This window comes from Neoarthrinium moseri (genome assembly GCF_022829205.1).
Source record: "Neoarthrinium moseri strain CBS 164.80 chromosome Unknown scaffold48_Wmoseri_CBS_16480, whole genome shotgun sequence".
NCBI classification, from domain to species: domain Eukaryota; kingdom Fungi; phylum Ascomycota; class Sordariomycetes; order Amphisphaeriales; family Apiosporaceae; genus Neoarthrinium; species Neoarthrinium moseri.
The window spans coordinates 175,370-198,982 of record NW_026055162.1 but is presented as its reverse complement, the minus strand read 5'-3'; the positions used below and the strand labels follow the sequence as shown (position 1 = coordinate 198,982).

The window sequence follows — 23,613 nt, the reverse complement described above, 5'->3', positions numbered from 1 at the left end:
TGCAGATTCGACAGGGATGCCCGCAATCTGCACCTCTGTGCCTCCTACCACATACTTTTCTGTTTCTGTTCTACAAAGTACAATGCTGAGTGGTGACGATTACGAGCCAAGGATTTAACGACTGAAACCGTTTCTTCACGTCTGACCTACAGAGAACGGGCTCGCTCTTCCCATTGCTATCTTTACCTCCCCTTATCACTCCCACTTCCAGACCATGGACATCGCGACATCTTGCAGGTCGCCGACGGTTCCTTGGACCTCACAATTCCGTCGAGTTATCGCGGCGTCGACTCCACACTCTTCGCAAAGGGGTTGCTGTCGTCCCAAAGTGCTATCGTTGTTCTAAGTTATCTGCTTCAATTGGCACTGCTCTTGACTGAACGCACCGTCAGCACAGCTCTGCATGTCGACCAGGTTACATAGCGCGCTAGGCGACCAACCCAGGATTACGGCGCCGCTGATCCCCACGACCCACTATATCTCTTATCATTGCCTTCTAATTGCTGGGTTATAGCTGACAAGATGCACCCCTACGGCGAGGCTGCCTGGTAAACAAGGAAACAGTGGTTCACCGAAGGCCATAAATCAACAAGGGTGTTTTGGTTTATAAATGAAGGACTCTAGAATCGATGGCTTTGCTTCATCACCCGTAATCTAAGTACACAACTACACAATATGAAGCTGGCGAATTTGTCATCTCTAGCCCTGGCTGTTGGCGCCGTTTCCGGCCACGGAACCAAAGGCTCTGGATTCAATAGTAATCTCACCGTACGAACCTCCACAGGCACCTACACGGGCATTATTGATCCCGACTATCCAAACACTCTTCAATTCCGGTCTATCCCATTCGCGGAGCCGCCCGTTCTATCACGCCGTTGGCTACCGCCGCAGAAGCTCTCATCACCACCTACCGAGCATCACTATACGACGCGATTTCCGCCGTCATGTCCCCAGTTCGTGTCGGCAATTCCAATGTTTTATAATATCAATTTGACTAAAGGCAACACTATTTATAATGGTTATCAAAACGACTCATCCGGATTAGTAGGGGAGGCCACGTCCGAAGACTGCTTATACCTAGCGGTATGGACACCAACCGCCGCGGTGCCGCGTACGAACGTCAGCCTACCCGTGCTCTTCTTTATAACAGGGGGCGGTTTTATCATTGGTGGCGTTGATATCCCCTGGCAAATGCCCACCTCGTGGGTTGAGCGCTCACAGTCGCATATCGTCGTGACTATTAATTACCGTTTGAATATCTTCGGCTTCCCCAATGCACGCGGACTCGAACAACAGAATCTCGGGATCCTAGATCAACGCGCGGCACTCGAATGGGTTCGTGATAATATTGCGGCTTTTGGCGGCGATCCAAAGCGTATAACGCAAATGGGGCGGTCAGCCGGGGCTGTCAGTACGGATATCCATGCCTACGCCTTTCACGAGGATCCTATTGCCCAAGCCCATTATTTGCAATCGGGAACGGTTTTTGGCGCTGCAGTACCTCCTAAGGACCCGGAATTTTCTAATTTCACCTTCGTGGCACGTCATGTTGGGTGCGAAGCCCCCTCTGGTAGTGACGAGGATGAGGACGGCGCAGCAGAGCTCGATTGCATGCGCCGAGTACCATTCACGATGATCGAGAATTTTATTGGGCAATACGGCGATCGTCGCGAGACTCCTCTACTGTCCTTTAAAATGGTTCCTGACGATTCTATTGTATTTACTAATTATACAGCGCGGGCCGAGGCAGGCCTGATTGCACGTGTGCCGGTCATCATTTCGAATACAGCAAACGAGGCATCGGCGGGGACATGGCCGCCACAAAACCTAACCGAAGGCCCGTACCAGCCAACAATTACCGCTCTAGATCTTGCGGTGATGGTATGCCCAACATTCAACTCGACAGTATATCGGAACCGGCTGGGAATACCTGTCTTTCGCTGGCAGCACGCGGGAACGTTTCCTAATTTGAATGTTTATAAATGGCTAGGCGCGTATCATGCTAGTGATATACCTATAACGTTTGGGACGTATAGGCTTCTGGACGACATAGCAAATACCACCCGGTTCGAAATTGACGTTAGCGAGTCTATGCAGGACCACCTGCTCGCTTTCGTCAAAGACCCGCTGCATGGCCCGCAGGAGATAGGCTGGAATCCAATGGTTGTTAGTGATCCACATGGTGGGGACCTTATTCGCTTCGGCTCCAACGGGATTGTAAGTCAGCGTGTGGATGGTGTTGAGGTAGATGGAGCATGTCAGGGAATAGGAGAATATGACCCATTCCCGTAGATAGGACTGCATCCGAGGTTGAAACCATTGCCTCGAACTAATCTCATAATCACGTATCAAGCTTGCTTGAAACCAAAGGAAATTCATGATGATGGGGTGCTGACAGGCCCGCGAATGACGTATCTACCGCTTCGGTTGAATAGTTCCTAGGATTGTTATCAATTATGTCTAGAATTTGAAGCATGACCCAAACCATGGAAGGATTCCGGTGTGTTGGCCCTAGGGGTGTGTGGTGCGTACCAGCAGTCTAGACATGAATACGGACGTGGACCCAGCTAAAACACATAGCTTCGTGCTGGCAAATGTCAAGGTTGACAAGAATGGGGTAAAATCATAAGGTACCGAAGTCTCCCGCCCATTTGTGAGGGTGAGGAGAGAGGGGTTGTAGGCTTAAACCGTGTAGTAGCGCATGGTGGTGTATTAATACGAAGGCGGGATCTAGAACGGCACGCAATGTGTGTCGAGAATGCACCTTAACAGCTGGGAATTTATGGACATATGGTTTGGTCAAAGTCCCAGAAGCCTAGTCGTTGAATGTAGCTTTCCATAGCCCCACAATTTTCGACTCAAATTGTCTGGAGATCTTTATTGAAAGGAAGTTCGTAGGAAAGCACATCAAGAGTGATACCTGAGAAATCACGTGGTTGCACCGAGCGCTTACTTCTACTATGGTGCAAGCCGCCCCGGAGTTTTTAGTAAGCCGATCTGAGCAGACGGGACCCCGCTGATACGGAGTTCCGTGAAGGCTTCACCCGAACGCATGGCGCTGTTTCCCGGCGCTGTTTCCCTTCTCCAGCCGGAAATCGTCGAAGCAGAGGGACCCATCGGTCGAGCCACGGAATTCCTGAGACTACTGAATACATTCACACCATGCCACGTGGCGCAGGCACCCGAAGCCCTCAAGGTTCCGAGCCAAATTACCAGTGCTTGTTCTGCAACAAATCGTTTGGCAAAGGTAAACGCGCTACAACCAGGAACATAAGTATGCAGCCACCAACGGAGCTAATCAAAACTTAGAATCAACACGGAAGCGGCACTATTACTACTGCCGCTCTAAGCTCTCTAAGCCCGTTGTTCCCCGTAGAAAGTCCTGTCTTGCGTGCATCCGTGCGAAAACTCGTTGCAGCTTGGCCGAAAATGCTGGCCAGAAGGCCTGCTTGAGATGCACCGAGCGCGGCATTGGTTGTGAAGGCAACAGTGCCGCGCAGCAACATGTAGTAACGCGGTCGACAGACGGCGGCGGTAGATCAGTCCAAGCCCTTGGAGCTCTCGATCCGGTCGTGTGGGCAGATACGACCTCAACCATACTCGATGGCTCAGATGTATCTCTGGATATTGCACAAATCTCGAGCCTTGCACCGGTGTCTGACGAGATCGCCACGAATACTGCGCAAATTGAATTGCCTGATTGGACTTTCGATCCTGCTCTGCTCGAGCCCTTTGAAGTCAACCACCAACTCCCAGATCCCACAGCCACTTCGAATGCGCTGGACTACACTTCCCGATTATTTTCGTTCTCCACAAACCCTTCAATTTCAAGGGCTTTGCAAGCACCTAGCACCTCTTTTAGTCTTCGAACCGCGAATAACCTTACTCAACGATCTCTGGGATCTCTGATGTTACGCATACTCCGCCGCTATCCCTTCATGCTGTTGCGCAAAGAGACATTTCCACCGTTTGTGAACCCACTTCTGTACTCCGGGTTGGAGACAGCAGAGGGACTACCAGAACAGGTAAGCTGTGCCGTCTCGTATTTAGTTTCTTAAGGCGAGAAACGAGTGCGCGGGTCTATGAGAAGAACCTTCTGTGCCTCGTCAATGGGACCGAATCGTCATCGACATACATCGACAATAGTGCTCGTCGCGGTGGATTGATCAACCAACCAATCAACCAACCAAGTATGGGGACTAATTTGCAAACAGGCTTTGATCAATGCTGTGAGCCTTGTGCAGATGTTCAAGTCACGGACCGAATCCAACAAAAGGTTTATATGGAGGCTTATCAGGATTGAGCAAGAGAGAATCCTTAGTGAGGTGCGTATCCACCCCTCTGGCTAATAGCTATGTTTTGCAGTAACTTGAACAATTTCTAGCATCAAAGCTGGGATCGCTGGGAGCTTCTGGCTGCCTTCCAGGCACTTCTTGTTTATTGCTTGCTGCGCCTGCTGGATCCCGGGGTTGAGGACCCAGATCTCGACATGGCTCTTTTGAGATCGGTTAGTGTACGTTGAGTCCTGGACCCGCATGGATACCCTAACCCACTAGACTTGCATGGTTAACCTGATGTCAAGGTTGTCGCTAGCGCGCTCTCTTGGTCAGTTGGAGGCCCAGATGTTATTGAACTTCCCGACGATTCCACATTGGCATGGAAGGACTGGTCATTCAACGAGTCGAGACGACGGTAGGAATCGATCCATGTGCTACAAGTTCTACTGCTGACCGCCACTTCAGAACTGTTCTGATATTCCGTATTATAAACATAGTGGTCGACATCTCTCTCGCAGTTTCCTGTCGTCCGATGGATGGATTCGTTCTCCTTCCCCTGCCTGGTAACGAGACTCTTTGGGATGCTCAAGAAGTTGAGCTGTGGAGATCAGAGTTCAAGATGTACTTTGAAGAACGCACGATATATGGGGTTTCCGAGAGTGGGTGCTTAATCAGACTCCGACAGGACGCAGGCGGGATTCAATCGAGTACGGCAACTTGGGAAGAGTGGAGCGCTACTGTTGGAGACTTGGGAAATCTCGTCATGGTTGCCGGTTCCTTGATAGAAGCATTCAATGTTGCTCCTTAGAGGCTGACTCAACCTAACCGGTGATAGCGAGCATTTGTTCACTGGTCGCGAGAAAGATTATTATGTTGCAACAGTATGACATTTGTCATATGTGTATGTCTTGATTAAACTTGATAAAAAGCTTCATGAATAACGCTATTTTACAATGCAATGTTGGTATCAATTCTCCCCAGTAATGGCATCCATGCTAAATGCGTCTGACTTATAGTAGCATGGCACCGGCGATGGCACCGAAGGTGGCAACACCAACACCCCACATCCATGATGCATCTCCTCTGTGGACGAGGCCAGGTGCAGCATTTCCGGTGGTGGAGGAACCGGCGCTGGAAGCTGCCGAAGCTGCCGAGGCAGCCGAGGCGCTCACTTGCGAGGCAACGCTCTGGGCCGATGAGACAGCCGACGAGGCGGCGGCACCAGCTTCACCGGTAGCAGTGGACGCGACGCTCTTGGCGCTCTCGAGAGCAGCGCTGGCCGAGGACTTGGCCGCTTCGCCAGCAGTGGAGGCCCAGCTCTTGGCACTTTCGATGGCCGACGAGGCCTGGCCGGCTAGAGAGCTGGCGGCGCTGGACCCTTCACTGCCTAGCGAAGCTGCGATGGAGCTGCCCTGCTGAGCCCAAGAGCTGCCCTGCTGGATCAAAGAGCTGGCGCCGCCCTGAGCCGAGTCGATGAGGGAGTTGATGTCGTCTCTCTGGGCTACAGGTGCTGCTGTGATGACGGGCTCCCGAGGTGCGACGTGGGCAGCGGCGAGGCCAGCGACGAAGAGGGTAGATGCTGCGAAACGCATGATGATCGATGTGTGGGTTTAGAGGTTGAGGTTTTGGGTGATGGGTCACTGGATTAAGGTTGGAACTGGATTGTGTAATTTGGCGAGACCTGAACGGCGTGGGTCGGCGCCTTTATATATGATTCACTCCATCTCGAGTCGCCCTCAGGGGCTCCCGTGTAATGAGCTTGGTAATATGGAGCATCATATCATGTCGTACCCATAAAAAGACGTCAAGCGTCGTGGTTTGTGGCAGTGCGTCTCCCGATCTCAGGTCGGCTCGTGGCTGAACTGACTACGTAGGGACCAAACCAACGGGTCAATGCAGCTAGTTCGCCTGGCCCCCTAGCTCGCCTAACTGTTCCCGACAATGGTCCTGGCCATTAGCGACGCGTCAGCTGCTCCGGCAGGCTTGGCAGAAACTCAATGCGGCCGACGTTATGGGGTTCCCCGGCCATCGCTGGTCCTGCGCCTCGCGGATGAGATCACCAACAGCCCTCCAGAAGGCGAGATGCATACGCAGTTGCACGGCTGAGCCGCCATAGCCGGGCTGCCGGATGCCACCGCTTTGGTGCCAGCCGCCAAGGGGACGCTTACTGGACAGCAGAGGCCGCCGGGTGATTGGTCTGGAGGTCCAGTCCCTGACTGCCCGAGAGCCTGACCGCACAAGATCGCAATAATGACGGCAGAGGCCCTGGACTAGGGTGCTGTTCATCCCAATGTTGGACGGAGGGTCTCTCCCCTTGCAGACATGATGATGATGCCCCAGCCAAGCCCATGGGCCCCCAGGTTTAGGTCCGGCAAGTGTGCCGGGCGCTCTTGGGAAATCTTTGAGACGGGGGCCGCTAGCCTCAACTAGCAGCGCTGGATGCCAAAACAATTTACGTAAAGCAACGATGCGTGTGGATCTCTCATACAGCGCTGAAGGCCGCTTTCTTCAGTGCGGAATGGCCCCCAGATGCGTAGAAGTTGCTGGCAAAGGCTGGTTCTTTTGCTTGGCTACACCCAGTACTCGTTGTCACACTGTACCTAGGTAGCCGCGTCATGGCCAGCCACACTGCACTGGTCAATCTACAGTTGCTGCCCTCTAGGTACTACTGTAAAGTTGCCAAACAACACTCTCCGCGCCACACTTCTACACCTGTGCTTCTATTCTTAGCTGACCGGTCTGTTTTGTCTGTTGGTTGTGCTTCCTTGTGCGGCCCCATGAAGCCTAACTGAAACTGGCTGCAATCCTTCTAGGCATGCGCTGTCACCTTCTGCATGATACCCTGCAGTTGTCACAGCACCATGAATTCGGATTCGGAATCTATCTCGCGATAATGTGCTTCTGCATCAGGCCACCCTATCCGGTCGTACTCATAGTAACACCACTCCGGCTTTCTGTGTGCTCTGAAGGCTGACTGCTGCTGTTCGATCGAGAATTGCGTAGACCATGGGATGTACTTTGGCCATGTGGCTGGCTGGTGCTGACCAGACAGGAAACTTTGCCATGTCATAAAACTCTTCAGTGGAGGCTTTCTTTGTCGGTATCTGTAGATCAGATCGAAATCCTCGGTGGTTTCTCGGAAGGGGCAGTTGTCGTAGATGTGGGAGCCTCTGGTATTGCACTTGGGACACCCGTCTATCTCGCCGTAGTCATCGACGGGCCCAACACAGTCTCGTATCGTGTGTCCTGCACGCTGGCAATTCCCACATACCGTGTCCGGCAGAGGAAGAAACATTCTAGTGTCTAGAGTTATCCATGACTTTGGCCTTCCGCTGGATGGCGGATCCCGGTTTGGGAACGTTTGGCTACTCAGAAGCTGTAAGTCGGTTGCTCGCAGATCCCCAGACGTGGAAGTAGGAGGCGTCTGGGGTTCAAACGATATCAGCAACGACTGTCGGAGGCTCGGAAATGCCTTGTCCGCTAAGGGGAGAGAAGTTGAAGGGATAACTTTCGAGACAACGATTTCCAGAAAGTCACCTGTCCCTGCGGTCGTGAGGTTGTATAGTGACTGTTCTGTCATTGTAACTGGTGTTGAGCCATTCCGATGAAGCGAGATGCTCTTCTGGAGAAGCCTCGGCAGTACTTCCAACCTTTCCCACTGCTCGTTGTCCTTAGTTTGGTGTGTTACCAACGGAGCCATGTTCCTTGCTCGGAACCATCATATGGAAATCTGCCTTGGATATGCTACACTTCCCTGAGTCGTTGCCAATTTTGATGTGATGATACAAGTGTTGCAGAGAGCTCCATTAGCTTCACGCCTTGACAAAGAATGATATCGCCGGCGGCCCTAGATCAGCTGAAAACGGCATTGTACCAATACATGATGCAACAAAGACTTCACAGTCGCTACCTAAGAATTCCGATAATGGCTCCTATCAATTCACGACCGACACCTTAGGGATTCATTGTCACAAAGGAGATTTAAGGCCCCACAACTGCACCTATGCTAATTTGGCCTGTAACTGTGACATATCTTGGATCCTAGTGTTTGCCTGGTTAAGGCAAATAGTTGCCCCAGTGCTGGGTCGATTCTTGAATTACATAGTGGTCTTGTTTTCTTAAACCGGATTTTCGATATAGTCGTGAAGTTGGCAGACACAAGCAATTACGCAAACCCATCTCTTTGTAATCTTGTAATGTGTAATGAGAAGTTCTGGTTGTCCAATATACCAAGTACTATAAGAAAGGTGACTTTTCAGGTACTTATACTGGAGTAAAAGCCTTGCCACGCCTTCGAGTCCCAAACGCTTACGTGGGGGCCATTCAGCATCCTTATTCCAACCGCGTGCTCTTGTGGTTTAAGCACTTTCTCGACTTTCGGGACTAAAACAATGGTATTATCGTGTTTTGGCTGCCCTTCTAAGAGACACACTGGCTTCTGATTGCCATGAACACAATGGCATGTCATGACTCCTCGCCGGACACAACCGCAAGGCTTACTGTCATGGAAGATCGACAAGTAGCGTGGTATTCCCTCTCCACCAAGACAGTGCGTCTGAGCGGCAGCAAACCAGTTTTGGAAAGACCCAGCATTGCATACCATTGGATGTGCCATTGATTATGAAAACCGTCAGTTGATCTTACCATGGACTTCGAGCTTCGGTCGGCTTTGCATCGTCAATTTGGAGAAGAACCTGAAGCCAACCGTGAACGAAGAACATCCAAGTATTTTCGTATTATACTTCACGATTCTGTTGTATTCAATCTGATGAGACCCCGATTATTACTTTTCTTCGAATTATAGACATTAGGGTTATAGTTAGACTATGAAGGCGTTTGTTCCATTTCCCGCATCTTTCTCTGCCCTTCTCCTTTACCAATGACGGATTTCCATTCCAAGAAGCAACAAGAAATGCAGGCCAATCCACCGAGCGGGACGGCCACGGTCATGACAGTCTGCAGCGCTCTGGAATATTCTTGTATGAGCGCGGGCAACTGCTCTTTGGGCACCAGTGTGCGAAACGCAGTGGCACCTGCTGCAATAATTTGCCGGATATCGACGCCAGGAATCGGTTCTTCACCGACAAGAGCACTTAACCGGCTCTGGAAGACACTGTTACCGACAGAGATGAAGATTGCACCTCCCAATGACTGTGAAGCCACCACAGATGCAGTGCCAACAGCCACATCCTCCTTTGGCAACACCGTTTGTACTGCAGTGAAGCTCTGCTGTATGGATATCCCGAAGCCTGCAGACGAAAGGATTTCAAACCCAACCCACATGCCAGTGCTAGAATTAGGGTTGAGTAGCGTGAGAATGCCACATCCTACCGCGCCGATGGCGCTTCCTACTATGGCGACAGGAGCGAAGTATCCGACCTTGGATACGAAGATGCCTGAAAACAACGAAAACAGTGCGTTGGCCGCAAAGTATGGAATCATCAACACGCCAGATTGGATCGCTGAATCACCCCAGACAGCCTGAAACCAGATAGGTAAGAAGTATGTGTGTACCAAGAGCGCACCGTACGTAAAGAAGGCCATCAAGCACGAGGCACCGACAGTAGGCTGCGTGACGATCACTGGTGGAATGAGGGCACCATCTGCCTTCCACCACTGCCACACGACGAAGAGGAGCGCTGACCCTCCGCATCCGCAAAGAAGCCCAATGATCCTCGCGCTTCCCCAGTCTTCCGCCACTGTAGTCATTTCTAGTGCCAGGAACAGCATAATAGCCGAGCCCAGCAGAATGATGTTACCAATGATATCCAAGTCAGCGAATCGATCAATGAACGTTCGCTTATGGTGAGCATGTGGCGGAGGATGGAAGACTAGCAGCATGACGACAACGGTGATAGCACCAGCTGGCAAGTTCAACCAGAAACACCACCTCCATGTCTAGACTTCAGTTAGTTTACAGAACCTAAACGTGCATACAAGTCTCATACGTACCACAAGGTCGGTGAAAACGCCACCCATCAGAGGGCCTACTGTCGATCCAACGCCAAACATGAGCCCCACCACAGCTGTATATATCGGCCGGAGACTCAAGGGCACGGCAATGGCAACAATGACAAAGCTACCGGTAAGGATTCCAGCGCTGCCAAAGCCAGCAATAGACCGCCCAATGATCAGCGCGACTGAATTCGGTGCGACTCCACAAACCAGAGATCCCAACATAAACATGAACATGGACAGCATGTACGACCACTTGATGCTAAACAACGTGAAGATGCGCCCAAATATCGGCTGGAACGCGCAAACCGTGAGGAGGTACGAGGAGCCATACCAGCCGATGTCTGACGTTGAATGAAACTCGGCAGTGATGAACGGAATAGCCTGTTCGAGGGTTAGACCGGATTCATCGAGGGCATGGATATCACCTACTGTGGTAATACTCGTTTTGTCGATAGATATCAAAAAGACAACCAGACACAGTCCCATTATCAACAGCGCCAAAGACAGTCCGTGCACAAATCCTTCATCGTCATTATTCGCTGTGGAAGCCTCAGCTGCAGCCTCTACAGAATCTCCGTGGGGCTGCAGTCTCTGTAAATGGGGCTGTTCGCCCTCTTCTGATAGCTTCGGTTGCCATTCTCGCGTATATTTACTGAGTCGTGCTCCCTCTTTTCCAGGGTGTCGCTGCTCGGTAATCGGGGTGGGGAGGCGGTGTCGCTGACGTGTCGAGTGAGAAGGAAGTGAAGGGTTCGACGCAAGGTGGCTCAATGGTGGTTTATAGACTGAGAGTATGTCGGACAGTATACTGTAGTTATCGCTGTCGTCGTCCATTGATGGCTGCGAGCGAGGTGCTGCCGACTCCTTCGATCGGGAATATTTGAGGTTCTGCTTCGAGTGCTTCAGTGACGAGCGCCTGGGAGGAATACTTGGGCTAGCCATGTTTTCCTCTCTTAATCGCCTTGTTGAGTTCGCAAGTGAAGCGTGTGTGGAGTAGATGCCGGTAGTCCTGAATGGACCACCCAGGGTGGATGGCGGTGAGATGGCGGCGAGAACCCAGCACGGTGCTATGGCATGGCTTAGAAATATCAATATTCAATGTGTTTTCGTACCAGTTGCGTATCAGACAGATCTAGATGTCGATTTATTTGGCAATTCCAGGAGCCGTAGTTCTGCATAGCGACCGAGCGGGATGCATGTTTGTGAGGTCCTCACGCAGTATAACGAAAATCTACGGGGTTGGCGATACCAGCCACGTTAGGATGAATGTTCTAGGGATAAACAACAAACACTTCCATGGTTTGCTTTTGGTGTAGACCCACTGCAATATTTGCTTTTCGCTGTGCTAGTTGAGGCGACAGCTTCTATGCTACAGCGCGGGCTATACTAAGTTATGGGTACTAGACTTGCTGCTAGCGTGGGACACCACATCGTTTTTATCAACTTAATATAAAAAGTACACTACGAATAGTTTCATGAACTAGAAAGTCGTAACGCGAGTTTTTAAGAAGACAGTCGTCACTAACAAGATGCGTGCGCCCACCATTCTGCTTGCCTTACGGTCATTGTTCTCTCTCTACCCACTCTCCGAAGTAGCCTCAATCTCAGTCCTGTCATATCTCCTGACCTCGACGTTGGTGGCGACGACTCTTGTGTCAGTGTTGGCCTCCCGGTCTGCGACCTGGTCAATGTCGGGGGTCGGGGGTGCTTAGGGCTTTGATAAGGATGCGTCTACGATCCCATACCGCAAATAAACGGAAACCACATCCAGAGACTCTGGAAGCGATATCTTGATTAATCTCAGCCCCGAGATATCTCCTGATGTCGACTTTGGCGGCGACAATATTTACACTGGCATCGGCATTTCGGTTTCTGATCTGAATAACGTCGATAGTGTACATGATTCAACAGTTCCTGGGGTATAATGCAGGACAGACTTGTCTACGAACTTGCGTGCGGTGGAGACTGCGGTGTGGAAAGGTACGACGTAGTCGTAGTCTTCGATAGCCTTGATGGCAACGTTCTGGTTGGCCTTGTTGCTCTTGAGGGTCTCCTAGTTCCACTGCTGTGTGGGTTGGATGTTGTACTTGAAGACGAAGGTCTTCATAGGCGAGTCCAGTTTGTGTGTCGTCGCATCGCGTTTCGCGGGATCAGGATCCTTGATGCAGAACATCGGTGCGGTTGTGGCAGCGGTGTGCCCTCGTGTGAAAGTATTGATGATGATGGTGGTATGGATACAATGCGGTGTTGTGCGTTGCGAATTGATGATAGAACCCTGACTATGGCGAGCTGCGGAGAGTTCTCGATCCCTGTTCATGTGACAAGACAACGCCAACCAATCAAGAGACGCGTACTGGCAGCAGCAAATATCACAGTCCCGCCCAACTCAATGTTGCCGTTACCGGTTTCATACGTAGACTTGCCAAACGCAGACGACAATGGTATGCAATACAGCTACGCAGGGGTATAATGCAGGACTGCCGCATTCACTTTCGACATGTCGGATGCATGAATGAGAGGGTCATGTAGGAGAACTTTTCACCCACGGCTATGACAAACTTTGATGTGCCACTCAATGCTAGCCGCCTCACCTTGGGCTTTGCTTACAGCTTTAGATGACTGCTCACGAATTCCCGATATCGCAACTGAGGTATGAATCCCAATCTTAAATGCAGATTAGGAGGCTACCAAAGTCGTTTAACGATCATGGTATATTTCCGTATAAATAATAAGCGCGTTCGTCACTGCTACCACTGCCATGCATCTCGTGTACATGAATAGTATCTGCTGGTGGTTGTGGGCTTCTTATTTGATATGGCTTCGCTACGTAAAGATGTGAGGAAGGACTTGTTGGCCTAGGAACAGGCGGGAATAAAACCGTGTTAGGTCATGTAGGTAATAAGAAGCCAAAAGAAGATCATACCAACCGAAAACAAGATCTAGTTGCCCTCCTCCGGCTTCACATAGTTCAGTTTCAGCATCTTCGTGTTAAAAAATACGCTTGAGGCTAGAAACAAGAGACATGGGTTATAGTTTACGGTGATAATACTGCTAAGATGCCATACTAGGCGAATCAAGTTTTCATTGGAATAACATGGTCTAGAAGGTTCTTATTCAGCGGATTGCAGCTTCTGACGCCAGCATAAGTAGAGCCGAGAAATGTCTAATGATCAAGCCTGAGCGGCTGACGTCGTATTTTCCAGCTGCTGCAGGGATGTGCAGCCTCAACATTATGGTTCATTGCGAGGCGGCACTGCCATAGTGGGACAGCCGATGTCTTGGCCACATTAATGGAACCAGATCTGCCCCACCTTGCTCCAGTAAGCCGTGCCAGTTGCCAAGGCTGAGATAGCCTATAAGTCAATACTGTGAGCGTTGACCTGGTAGATTCAGCTCTATAACGCCATGCTAAAATTGCACAATGTTACCAAAGGCACAATTGATACGCTGACCGGCTATGCGGAACCTGAGCAGCTAACTCTTGCTCCGCCGAAGGCGCAACAATATATTCCCTCAAAGTAGAGATTCATACCATCTGCACGGCTTCTGAATTATGTATAAATAGTGCACTCCCGTCTCCAGAACGACACTTGGAAGCACCCATCAGTCACTCCGTTCTCAAACCGCAGACGCATTACTCCACACAACCCCTACTGTATCTACATCCGCTGAACGGCTTTCTTCAAGATGCACTACAAGCTCGCCTTCCTCTCGACCATCGCCATGGCTCTCACGGCTGAAGCCAAGGTCTGGGGTGTTATGACCGAAAACTTCGATGCGCAAGGCGCTCGCGCCGACTTTGCCTCGGATCACTCTGGCGACTGCGGTGAGTGATAGTCCTGCTGACCATGAACAACAAGGATAACCAGATCCTCGAGCGTCATATATCATTCTCGATACTAATACAAGGTCTGCCCGCAACAGTCTCCTTCACTCTTTCCAACGCCTTTTGGAACGACAAAGTAAGCTACGTCCAGGTCAAGACGGGAACCTGTACCTTCTACGTGTGAGTATTAGAATGTGACATCCTCCCGCCGATCAGTTTGTTGACTCTTTCCATCAGCGACGCCGGCTGCAGCGGTGCTTCCGCCGTTTTTCACGCAGGCGACTCCGTCAACTTGTCCTCAAATTTCAATGACAAGTTCAGCTCCTTCGTTTGTGTCGACTAGAGCGTGATATGACGAAGCCTGGTCGGGGTGGCGACGATGAGATAGACAGCAGGACGAACAACAATGTTGTTTCATTTACTACATTCTCCTCGATATCAAGTAGCAATACCTGATATTTTTACTTAAACATAATATATAGATCTTGTTTTAACATTCGTGTTAACATCTCTGCAATCAGTAATTCGCGAAGTCGTTAGTTGTTTAGTGCGGTTGGTAGTGTCTCCTTCAACGATTAACACAACCTCGCGCTTCGCCCGAATCCGGCATACGTGTGTCCATTTTCGGCTCCTAGAACTTCAACATTAGGGATCATATTATGTATATACTTCATCAAATGCAAAATGTGATCGCTATGAACATTTGCCGAAACCTCCCTGGCAACCACTGCCGCAATGCCCACTCGTAGTACCACAGTAGCCACTCGCACCACAGCACTGTCCATCAAAGGGGCCGCCCTTACAAGTATACCCTCCGTTGGACGGGCCACAAGATCCGTCTAACGAGGGGACGTCAGTCGTGAGGCAGGAGTCGGAGAACGGTGTTTGGCTGTAATCGTATTATCAGTACTAGTCTGAGAGACGAAATCATAAGTTGCACTTACCACCCCTGAGCGCAATGGTCCACCCCGGTGCCGCAGTATCCGCTGGACGAGCAGCACCCTCCCAACGTGGATCCGGCACAGGTCTGGGCGGCGCCGTTGTTCGCGACTCCGGCCCCGCACGCGCCGTCGGACGAGACGACGGGGGCGCCCGGGCACGTCCCGAACTCCGTCTGGCAGCCGGGGAGGGCGCAGTGACCGTCGCTGCTGCCGCACCAGCCATACGGCGAGCAACAGTCCCCGAAGCCCGAGCCGGTGCACGTGTAGCCGTTCGTGCCGGCGCAGCTCCCGTCAGGCGACACCGTCTTTCCGCTCCCTCCGGAGCTCGGGCTGCATGTGCCGAACGCCGTCTGGCATCCGGCGCTGCAGTGACCGCTGTCGTTGCCGCACCACCCGGATGAGGAGCAGCAGTCACCGAAGCCTGAGCCTGCGCACTTGTAGCCCTGTGCGCCACCGCAGGTGCCATCAGGCGAGACGTCGGTCGACGTGCAGTTGCCGAAGTTGGGCTGGCAGCCTACGACGCAATGGTCGGCCGAGGTGCCGCAGTAGCCGCTCGAGCTGTTTTAATCTTGTATCAGGACTTCTTCTTCTTCTTTTTCGAGAGAGGGACCTATTTCAGTAGTGGCAGTAATACGCACCTGCAGCAGTCTCCGTATGTTGAACCCTGGCAAAAGTAACCGGTCGTGCCACCACAAGTGCCATCTGGGTTAGAAGAGTAAACAATCAGCTTGTGGCCTTGAAATATAGTATGTGGGAAAAGGATGACGAACCTGGGCTGCTCTTGTCACTGGGTAAGGTGGTTGGTATCGAACTTGCCGCCGTAGTGGCACTTGTAGTAGTCTCGTTGAGTGTGATGGTCAGAGTTAGGGTCTCAGTGTAGACGGCCGACGTGTCGTCCCAGGTCGTGGGTACATATGGAGTGTAGGAACTGAAGAAGGGCGCGCCTGTGGTGGTGGGCTTTGGCAGGGTAATGAGTGTGGGCGCTCTCTTTCCTAGCACACGTGGGCTGGGTTCCTCCGGCTCCTGGATGGTTATGGTCGTTACTCTCCTCGTGGGGATCTCCTTGGTAATGGGATTGTGAGTATTCACCGCGTCCGACCAGACCATGGGCGTGTATGTGGAGAGGGAAGCTGGGCGAGTGGTCGAAGAGCCATTCGCGGCTATGGCTAGGCCACGTTTCTTACCTGAGCCCTTTGCAAGGTCAGGTTTGTTACCGTAGCCTTGATCCTCGCAGGAGAGTTTGGGTCCCTTGGCCGTGGAGATGGCGCGCTCGACGCAGCCGGCCTTGACGACGCCCGGTTCGAGGTAGAAGTACACGTAGGCATACATATCATCATTCCCGTCGTGCCAGTCCCAGTCCGTCACTTTTTGACAGCCACCTTCCTGCTTCTTGAGCTCCGCACCGTGGTCTTCGTCTGCCCAGCCTCCGCGGATATTGTAGATCATGACGCCCATGTCGTAACCCTCACCCCAGAATGCGCAATCTGCCTGGGGAGTGTGCGTAACCACTTGCGTAGTAGTGGTGGTAGGAGGCGGAGGCGGGTCTTTCTTTGTTGTAGTTGCTTCCGCGCTCGCGATCCAGTCGCTGTAGTAAGCCTCCATGGGGCCGTACATGTTGGGATCATCGTAGCCGTTTCCATCCCAGTAGTCGTAGTAGCCCGCGGGATCGGCCGTCGGGCCTGCGTCCGCGCTGGTCGTCAGGGTCCTCGTCACCGTCATGCCCGTGGCGTCGCAGGCAATCATGGTGTCGCAGTGGGTGCGAGATGTCGTTGACCAGCTCGTCGTGGGCTTCGTCTGCACCGCGGTGCTGCTCACCACGACAGTGCAGTCTTGCGCCGTCGTGAAGCTGGTGCAGCCCCTGGCCGTGGGTAGGCGGCCTGGTGGGCAGCTCTTCAGATTGCACGGCGTGTTGCACGAGGTGCCGCCACCAGGACAAGGAGCCAGCGTCGGGCAGTTAACTCGACAAGTTGGCTTGGGGCCCACGGTTGGCAGTGTGGGAAGCGTAGGAACCGGGATAGAAATGGATGGCTTGACGCTGAGAGTGACGTGGTTTCCACACCAGATCTGAGTGCAACCAGTGTCTGTATCACATCGCGACCCCTCGCAGTTCCCAGAACTGCACTTGTGGAAGAGGTTCGAGACGCATTGCCCTCCTCTGTTGCACTTGTATCCAGAACAGCCACCGCCCTGGTTGCAGTGATCACCCTTACACCCTCCACCCTCGACGCAGGAGTCTCCTGAACAACCGCCACCCTCGGTGCAGGACGGTCCTTCGCAGTGTCCGCCCCTCACACACTTGGGTCCTTTGCATTGTCCTCCTCTGGTACAAGCAAGTCCAACGCAGTCTCCGCCTCGGGTACAGTCATCGCCGATGCAGTCCGGTCCGGAATCGCATCCAGGTCCGCTGCAATCATCGACCCCCAGGGGCTCCGGATCTACTGGGTCTTCCTGGTCTTCGGGAATCTTCGGCGGGGCCACTGGTTTCGGCGTAACGAAGACTGGCAGGCTGTAGCTGACGGTCGGGTTCCAGTATAGGAAAATGAACCCCCCTGCATCGGTTGTGGTCGTGATGGTGGCACTCGGCAGTCCCACGATGTTGGTCGTCGGTGCTACCGCCCCTGAAGTCATGGTCCACCCAGGTGGCACCGGGATTCTCATCGGGTCTGGGTTGATGCTGGGGATGGGCATGTACGTAAGAACCGTGCCCTTAGATGTATCCGTCTGCGCGATGGTGAAGGGCTGGAAGTTGACCTCGGAGATGGCAAACTCAGTAGAGATGAAGCTGGTACTGAGCGACTGTCCAGACTGCAGGGTGATGGTGGTATATGCTGTAAGGGTGACCACGGTAGCCAACGGCGAAGGCGCAAATATGTTAGTAGCGCTGACCGGTGCTTCAATGACAGGATTAACCCAATTCCAGATGACGGGGTCAAACACATTGATAACAGACGACTCATTGTAGTCACCGGTAGGACCGAGCTTGTCGGCCGTCGTAAACTCCTGGAGGTCGACAGCCCAGTCGATGGTGCCTCCGAAATTCAAGTCCTTCCACGCCTCACGACGCCTTTCCTTGGTCGTGTCGGTCATGTACGCAACCCATTCGACGTCGTCGTAGATCAGGTAATCAGACCCTGTTTCTTCGTCGTACCAAGACTTAATGTTCTTGTTCTTGGCGATGATCTCGTTGATCTCTGCATTAGAAATGTAGCCACCTGTATTAGTGCATCGCCCAGGTTTCGCGTCGGATGAGCTGTTCGTGCCCGTGTAGAAGCATTGAGGTCCTGTGCAGCCAGCAGCAGCCATGTGAAAAGACCTCCCGTAACTCGATTCCCCCACCATAACCTTGGCTGCAGGAACACCGGCCTTGGTGACCATAGACAGTGCCAATCTCACTTCCGTCTCGTTGACATGGCTTCGGAGGCAGTTGCCATCCTCGCACCCCGACTGAGCCCAATCATTCCCAATATCCCATTGGCCTGTGGAGAGGTAATTAGCAATGTTTTTCCGGAAGTAGTTGGATGAGTGAGTGGGGCAAACTACCATGGAGGTCATAGGCCATGTAAACAATATAGTCAACGTATTGGTGCATATCCTTGATAGGGAAACTCTTGAGATACCAATAAGAGGCTGGCGCGGCAATGGAGATTGAGAGCTGTTCTGGTAGTGCTGCCCGGAGTGCTTTGAGCGTAGCTATATAGTTGGGGCCATCCGATGGAAGTCCTGGCGGGATGCCAGGGATATCGGGTGCCTTGGAAGAGAGAAGTTAATAACTTGTACCCAGAAGAATGGTGTTAAGCTGAATTTCACTTACCCCAGGGTATTCCCAATCAAAGTCGATCCCGTCGATGCCGGTTGTGTCAGCAAAGTTGACAAGATTGGACACGAACTTTGCACGGTTGGCGTCGGACATGGCGTCTCGGAGCACCTGGTACGTCCCAGGGTCCGTAGAGAAGCCCCAGCCCCCAAAAGACACAATTTTCTTTGTGTCCTTGAGGCCCATGAAACCCTTCCACTGCTGAGCTGAGTCGTTGATAAAAATGGAATAGTCGGGATTCACAGTACCGAAAGCCCAATGCATGTGCGTGTAGCCGAGCGTGTTCGACCACTCAGCGCGCATGTGCAGACACTTGCGGTCCCAGTTGAAAGCTTCATAGTATCCAATCCGCTTGTACTCGGAAGGCGGGGAGTCATTATTGATGATGTCGGTGCCGCAGTTAGAGATGCAGCCGTTGGTGCCCTTGGGCGAGGTGCCGGGGTTGCCAGAAGGGCCCAGCGCCTTCTTGCAGAAATCGCCGTCGATACCGCACTGGCCCCAAATGTTGCAGCACGCGTTGAGAGGGCATGGGTTTAGTTTGGCAAGGTCATCGGCACTCTGAACAGTCCCACTGAACGTCTTGCCGGGTACCTGAGGGCCACAGATGGCGTTCTTCAAAGGCGAAGGGGCAGGTGGGTAGCCCGAACTCAGACACATGTTCAGACCAACGACTAAGCCGCCATCACAGCCGGTCCATCCCCTGCAAGGAGAGTGATAGTCAGTAATGATTTCTAGATGGAGGAGCGTAATGGTTCACCTACCAAGTAATTTTGTCATTGAAATTGTCAATTTCTGCGTTGGTCAGACTGTATTGGAGACCGATATCGTAGCATGTGTCCTTGTCCTTTATGGTATAGGTATAGCACGTGCCGCTATCAGACTTATGAGGTTTCAAGTCCCCCGCCGAGCAGCAAACCTTTTGGCCAGGGCGAAGCGTGGAACATAGGTTGTCCACGTTGTATTTGAGGAGGTCATCAGACGAAATCCCACATCGCTGCACCAGATTAGCGCAGGTATCGCCGCTGACGACACTCGTGGTCTTGCAATAATCAGCTGCATTTATGGGTATTGCGATGCAAGTCAGCCACAGCCAGATCACGGCAGAAGCCCTGATGGATGGACGTGTCCACCCCATAGAAAAAAGAGTGTCAAATGGGTACAAGGATGAACAGAAGTGTATGTAGCACCACGCCAGACTGTGTGAAACGCCGTCAAGGCTGAGGGAAGCTCGATGAGACAAGAAGGCGAGTATGAAGAAGACGGTAAAGCTCATAGCTATTAGTATCCCAGACCGACGGACTCTGGCTTACAGACACCATGGGTGGATGCATTATGCTACACGTTGTAATTTGATGATGACAGGGAAGCCACTACCCATAGCTCGCATTATGCCGAGGTTACTTTCCGTTGAACATTATCGCATGGTCTAGATCTGTCTGTTTTGTGGATTTGCCGTTGAGGCCCTTGACAGGTTTGGGATAGGGAGGGGGCGATGTCGTGAAAGACTCAACCGGTACGAGTCAGCTGAAGAACTATTGATTGGGGTTTTCCCATCCTCCAAGGCTTCACGATGCTTACACGCAGAAAATTTGTATTATTAGCAAGTTGAACCATAGAAAACTGTCCACATTCCCCCACTTTGCGGCCTCATTGGACATGTTCCCCATCTTTTGCTTCCATAAGTTGAGTGATCGATGTAAGAATTCGTTTCATTAGCGCTCTGTAGGGTTATTTTAAACTTAAGTCTCGAAGCTCGAACATGGTTTTGTGCAGTCTAATTGGTGAGAAGAATGACTATCTCCGTAGGGCTGGTCCCATTTAGTCGGGAGTAGCTCCTCCTTCGGCAGGCAATTTCATTCTGCACCAACCCGGCCCGACACCGTTAGCCTAAAGGTCTTGGCCCACATGGTGTTGTCCAAAAGCGTAGTTTAACGTAAGACGCCAAGTGCCAAAACAGTTAAGCTTTTCGTCAAGAACTGTCAGGCCTTGCATTGACCCACTATCGGCCGCGTCCAGTCGAGGCAAACAGGGGTCCCTTTCAAATCATCAGCCGACTGAGGCTACTTTGACTTGTCTAGAGGTCCATATATAGTGCACGCAATTTGGATCATACCCGCCGAACTGGCTATTGACCAAAAGAACCTTGTACATAGTACGATTCTGACTAACTCCAGCTATATAGTCTTAAGAGATTTACATACTAGTGTCCAAATTGCGGTATGCTCCGAAGTCAGCTCACGATCCCGGTTCTATATATCCATCTAACCTTAAATTCAACCATGATTTCCGAGGTCGTGTGTACCGGCGATACTCAGAGGCTCATCTCGGTCGATCCACATCAGACCCTGTTCAATACTTGATTCTCTGAACCCCGAATCCGTTCAAGACACAGTCTAGACTCTAGCCCCAGAGGCAATTACGGGGACGAAACTGAGGGTGCAGTCGGCCTCTCCCAGTGTCAGTCTCTTGCATAATAGCCGCTCGGTGCTGGCGATTTCCCTGGTCCTGGACGTCACTCCCTCTTCCATCATCGACAGGCTCCCTCAGCATCACGCAGCAACGCGCAGCACCGGGATCATGGCGCAGCTTCTCCTTCGCTTGCTGCTGCTCTTTGCGGTTCTGGCCCACTGCATTCCTACTCGGCTTGAACTCGTTGACGAGTACACGACTTTCAACGGCTCTCTAGCCTCCCGTTCTCTTGTCAAGAGAGACGTCTACAACGACTGTGATGGCCCGCATGCAAACTTGTTGAAGAAATCCATCGAGGATTCTAATAATATTGTAAGAGAAGTGTCCCTAAGCCCTAATCATCGGAACCTGTTGGAGATACTAATTAATGCATGGCAGATGGCCAACATGGTAGCGCACTTGGATCTTGCCATTGGCCTTTACCAAGATGATGGCTCTGGGGAGCTGAGGGATGACAAGAGGAGAAGAGATCAACGCACCTTCGATGAGAATAACGCGATCTTATCCTACAACATGTTCATTGCAAAGTCGTACTTTGGCCCAGGACACGCCAGCAACAAGGATGGCTACAACAAGCTTTTGGGAACCAGAAGTGCGTTTTATTTCCCTAACGCTCTTACCTCGTCTTGTACAAGTGTTGATCCACTAAACTTCCCCCATAGGCCTTGCCAACTTCTTATCAGGCCAGCTTAAGCGCTACATAAATGGCTCACCTCTCTTTTCTGGGCCTGATAACCTCCCTTTAATCAGGCTGCACTGCAGCGACGCCGATGCGTACTCAGAGACAGACCAGGAGGGTAGGACCTATACTCAAGGTAAGCAGCGCGCCTTTTGACCCGTGCTCGCAAACCACGAACCTCTGCTAATCCGCCCCATTCGATAGCTAGTGGGAGAATTCAGCGTGAGTCCCACCTACTGAGAGAAAGCTGTCGGAAGGTTTGTAGCTAACCATTCACATGCGCATGCACAACAGCTGTAAAAGTCAACGGGAACGATATTTACTACGTTAACCAAAATGTCGGAGGCGCTACTTTTGGGACCGAAGAGTCGTACGTGTGGGTCCCGCGGCTCAAGGTTTGTGACGTTGGCGACGGCGCGACGACAAGGCTCGGCGGAGTCCCCGTCGACCCAGGAATCAGTGCCTATACGTACACCGACAGCGCTCCACTGAAGGAGGAGATCATGGTCTTCTGCCCAGCTTCATTGGGCAAGTGGGCCGCCACCGAGTCCGAAAGGTCCGCCAGCAAGGTCCACTACCGGGACCTGCACGTCGAGATGGGGGCACAGCCTACCGACGCACAGATCGAGCTCGCTAAGTCGCTTAAGCCAGGTGAAAATGATGCGGAGAATATCAGCTGGCTTTCAAGCTTCATGGCGCAGACCGTTATACACGAATCCACTCACAGTCGAGCTCTTTCTGGTTCCAGAGACGTCACTCTTAGTGAGTCCTCCTTCTCAATCAACGTGCCAAAAACTGTCCTGTCCGTGAGAGAAAAAAAAAAAAGGTTTCTTGTACATGGAGCAGATTCGCTGACACTTGGTCTTTCAAGAGGACGTCTACTGTAAGGAGAATGGTGTGACAACGCAGACTCATACAGACCCCGGATGCCTGCAGCGTATCGCGAAAGGCGACCCAGGCACCCTGGACGAAAATGGAAAGGCACAAGGCCACCTCGACGCGCAGCTGTTTTCCATGTATGCCATGGGTGAGTTATCCTCCCAGGCTGATATTTTAACGACTTTACTGACAGGTGTAACTCACTGCCAAAAGCGGTGTACGTCAATACCATCACATGGGCCAGCGGTCACAGGGCCAAGCCCAGAGCCGTAATTATGAAGTGAATTTTAAATCTTCTCGTCGTGTATCGGGACCTATAGTTTGGATATATAGAGGTGGTGTTCTCTTGCGTGGCCAGATAGAGACACTAACTGCTGACTCGCACCACCGCCCCAGTGTTTGTAGGTATCCATTCACTGGGCAGCGAATTGATGGTCCCGTATGAACTTCGTATCCTTGAAATAAAGCTTGCCGTGAAACGTGTCTGTGCTATCAGAGGCTGCCCTGGCAGTCTCCCATGGACTTGCAGATGTGCAACCCGTATGCTCGTTGGCCCCTGAGGAATGCACAGACTGTTTATAACCTTTGATAATTGAGCTTGAATGTTTCAAACAACCTGACGGATCCGGGGAAGGGGGAAAGGAGGGGCGGGGATTGATCGATAATGTTCAAGTGGATAGTGGACCTTCCAAATGCACTGCCGGATTTGCTGCGTATCCGGAAGTACCCATGCGCGGAACACAAGGAGAGGACATAGAGATACATACACAACC

The 23,613-nt window shown here is 51.9% G+C and overlaps 8 protein-coding genes across 8 annotated transcripts; 4 read left to right on the top strand and 4 right to left on the bottom strand.

The window, feature by feature from the left end:
• Positions 1-675: 675 nt before the first annotated feature.
• Positions 676-2,292, top strand: JN550_009967 (uncharacterized protein; the record flags this gene model as incomplete). The annotated part of the gene is made up of 1 exon (XM_049308169.1): positions 676-2,292. One exon carries the CDS (start codon positions 676-678, stop codon positions 2,290-2,292), a length of 1,617 nt encoding a protein of 538 aa, XP_049168085.1.
• Positions 2,293-3,162: 870 nt separating this feature from the next.
• JN550_009966 (uncharacterized protein) lies at positions 3,163-5,085 on the top strand (the record flags this gene model as incomplete). The annotated part of the gene is made up of 6 exons (XM_049308168.1): positions 3,163-3,247; positions 3,310-4,025; positions 4,215-4,325; positions 4,385-4,507; positions 4,583-4,692; positions 4,743-5,085. 6 exons carry the CDS (start codon positions 3,163-3,165, stop codon positions 5,083-5,085), a joined length of 1,488 nt encoding a protein of 495 aa, XP_049168084.1.
• A 202-nt stretch (positions 5,086-5,287) lies between these two features.
• JN550_009965 (uncharacterized protein) lies at positions 5,288-5,869 on the bottom strand (the record flags this gene model as incomplete). The annotated part of the gene is made up of 1 exon (XM_049308167.1): positions 5,288-5,869. The coding sequence occupies one exon, from the start codon at positions 5,867-5,869 to the stop codon at positions 5,288-5,290; it is 582 nt and encodes a 193-aa protein (XP_049168083.1).
• Positions 5,870-7,128: 1,259 nt separating this feature from the next.
• On the bottom strand, positions 7,129-7,857 carry JN550_009964 (uncharacterized protein; the record flags this gene model as incomplete). Its single annotated transcript, XM_049308166.1, has 1 exon — positions 7,129-7,857. The coding sequence occupies one exon, from the start codon at positions 7,855-7,857 to the stop codon at positions 7,129-7,131; it is 729 nt and encodes a 242-aa protein (XP_049168082.1).
• Positions 7,858-9,101: 1,244 nt separating this feature from the next.
• On the bottom strand, positions 9,102-12,133 carry JN550_009963 (uncharacterized protein; the record flags this gene model as incomplete). The annotated part of the gene is made up of 5 exons (XM_049308165.1): positions 9,102-10,175; positions 10,230-10,616; positions 10,665-11,299; positions 11,817-11,913; positions 11,978-12,133. The coding sequence occupies 5 exons, from the start codon at positions 12,131-12,133 to the stop codon at positions 9,102-9,104; spliced, it is 2,349 nt and encodes a 782-aa protein (XP_049168081.1).
• A 1,786-nt stretch (positions 12,134-13,919) lies between these two features.
• JN550_009962 (uncharacterized protein) lies at positions 13,920-14,401 on the top strand (the record flags this gene model as incomplete). Its single annotated transcript, XM_049308164.1, has 3 exons — positions 13,920-14,058; positions 14,157-14,238; positions 14,296-14,401. The coding sequence occupies 3 exons, from the start codon at positions 13,920-13,922 to the stop codon at positions 14,399-14,401; spliced, it is 327 nt and encodes a 108-aa protein (XP_049168080.1).
• Positions 14,402-14,751: 350 nt separating this feature from the next.
• On the bottom strand, positions 14,752-19,948 carry JN550_009961 (uncharacterized protein; the record flags this gene model as incomplete). Its single annotated transcript, XM_049308163.1, has 7 exons — positions 14,752-14,947; positions 15,003-15,557; positions 15,638-15,701; positions 15,770-18,475; positions 18,540-18,747; positions 18,811-19,513; positions 19,575-19,948. 7 exons carry the CDS (start codon positions 19,946-19,948, stop codon positions 14,752-14,754), a joined length of 4,806 nt encoding a protein of 1,601 aa, XP_049168079.1.
• A 1,442-nt stretch (positions 19,949-21,390) lies between these two features.
• JN550_009960 (uncharacterized protein) lies at positions 21,391-23,124 on the top strand (the record flags this gene model as incomplete). The annotated part of the gene is made up of 7 exons (XM_049308162.1): positions 21,391-21,594; positions 21,661-21,874; positions 21,945-22,097; positions 22,166-22,183; positions 22,256-22,723; positions 22,833-22,988; positions 23,054-23,124. The coding sequence occupies 7 exons, from the start codon at positions 21,391-21,393 to the stop codon at positions 23,122-23,124; spliced, it is 1,284 nt and encodes a 427-aa protein (XP_049168078.1).
• Positions 23,125-23,613: the final 489 nt, after the last annotated feature.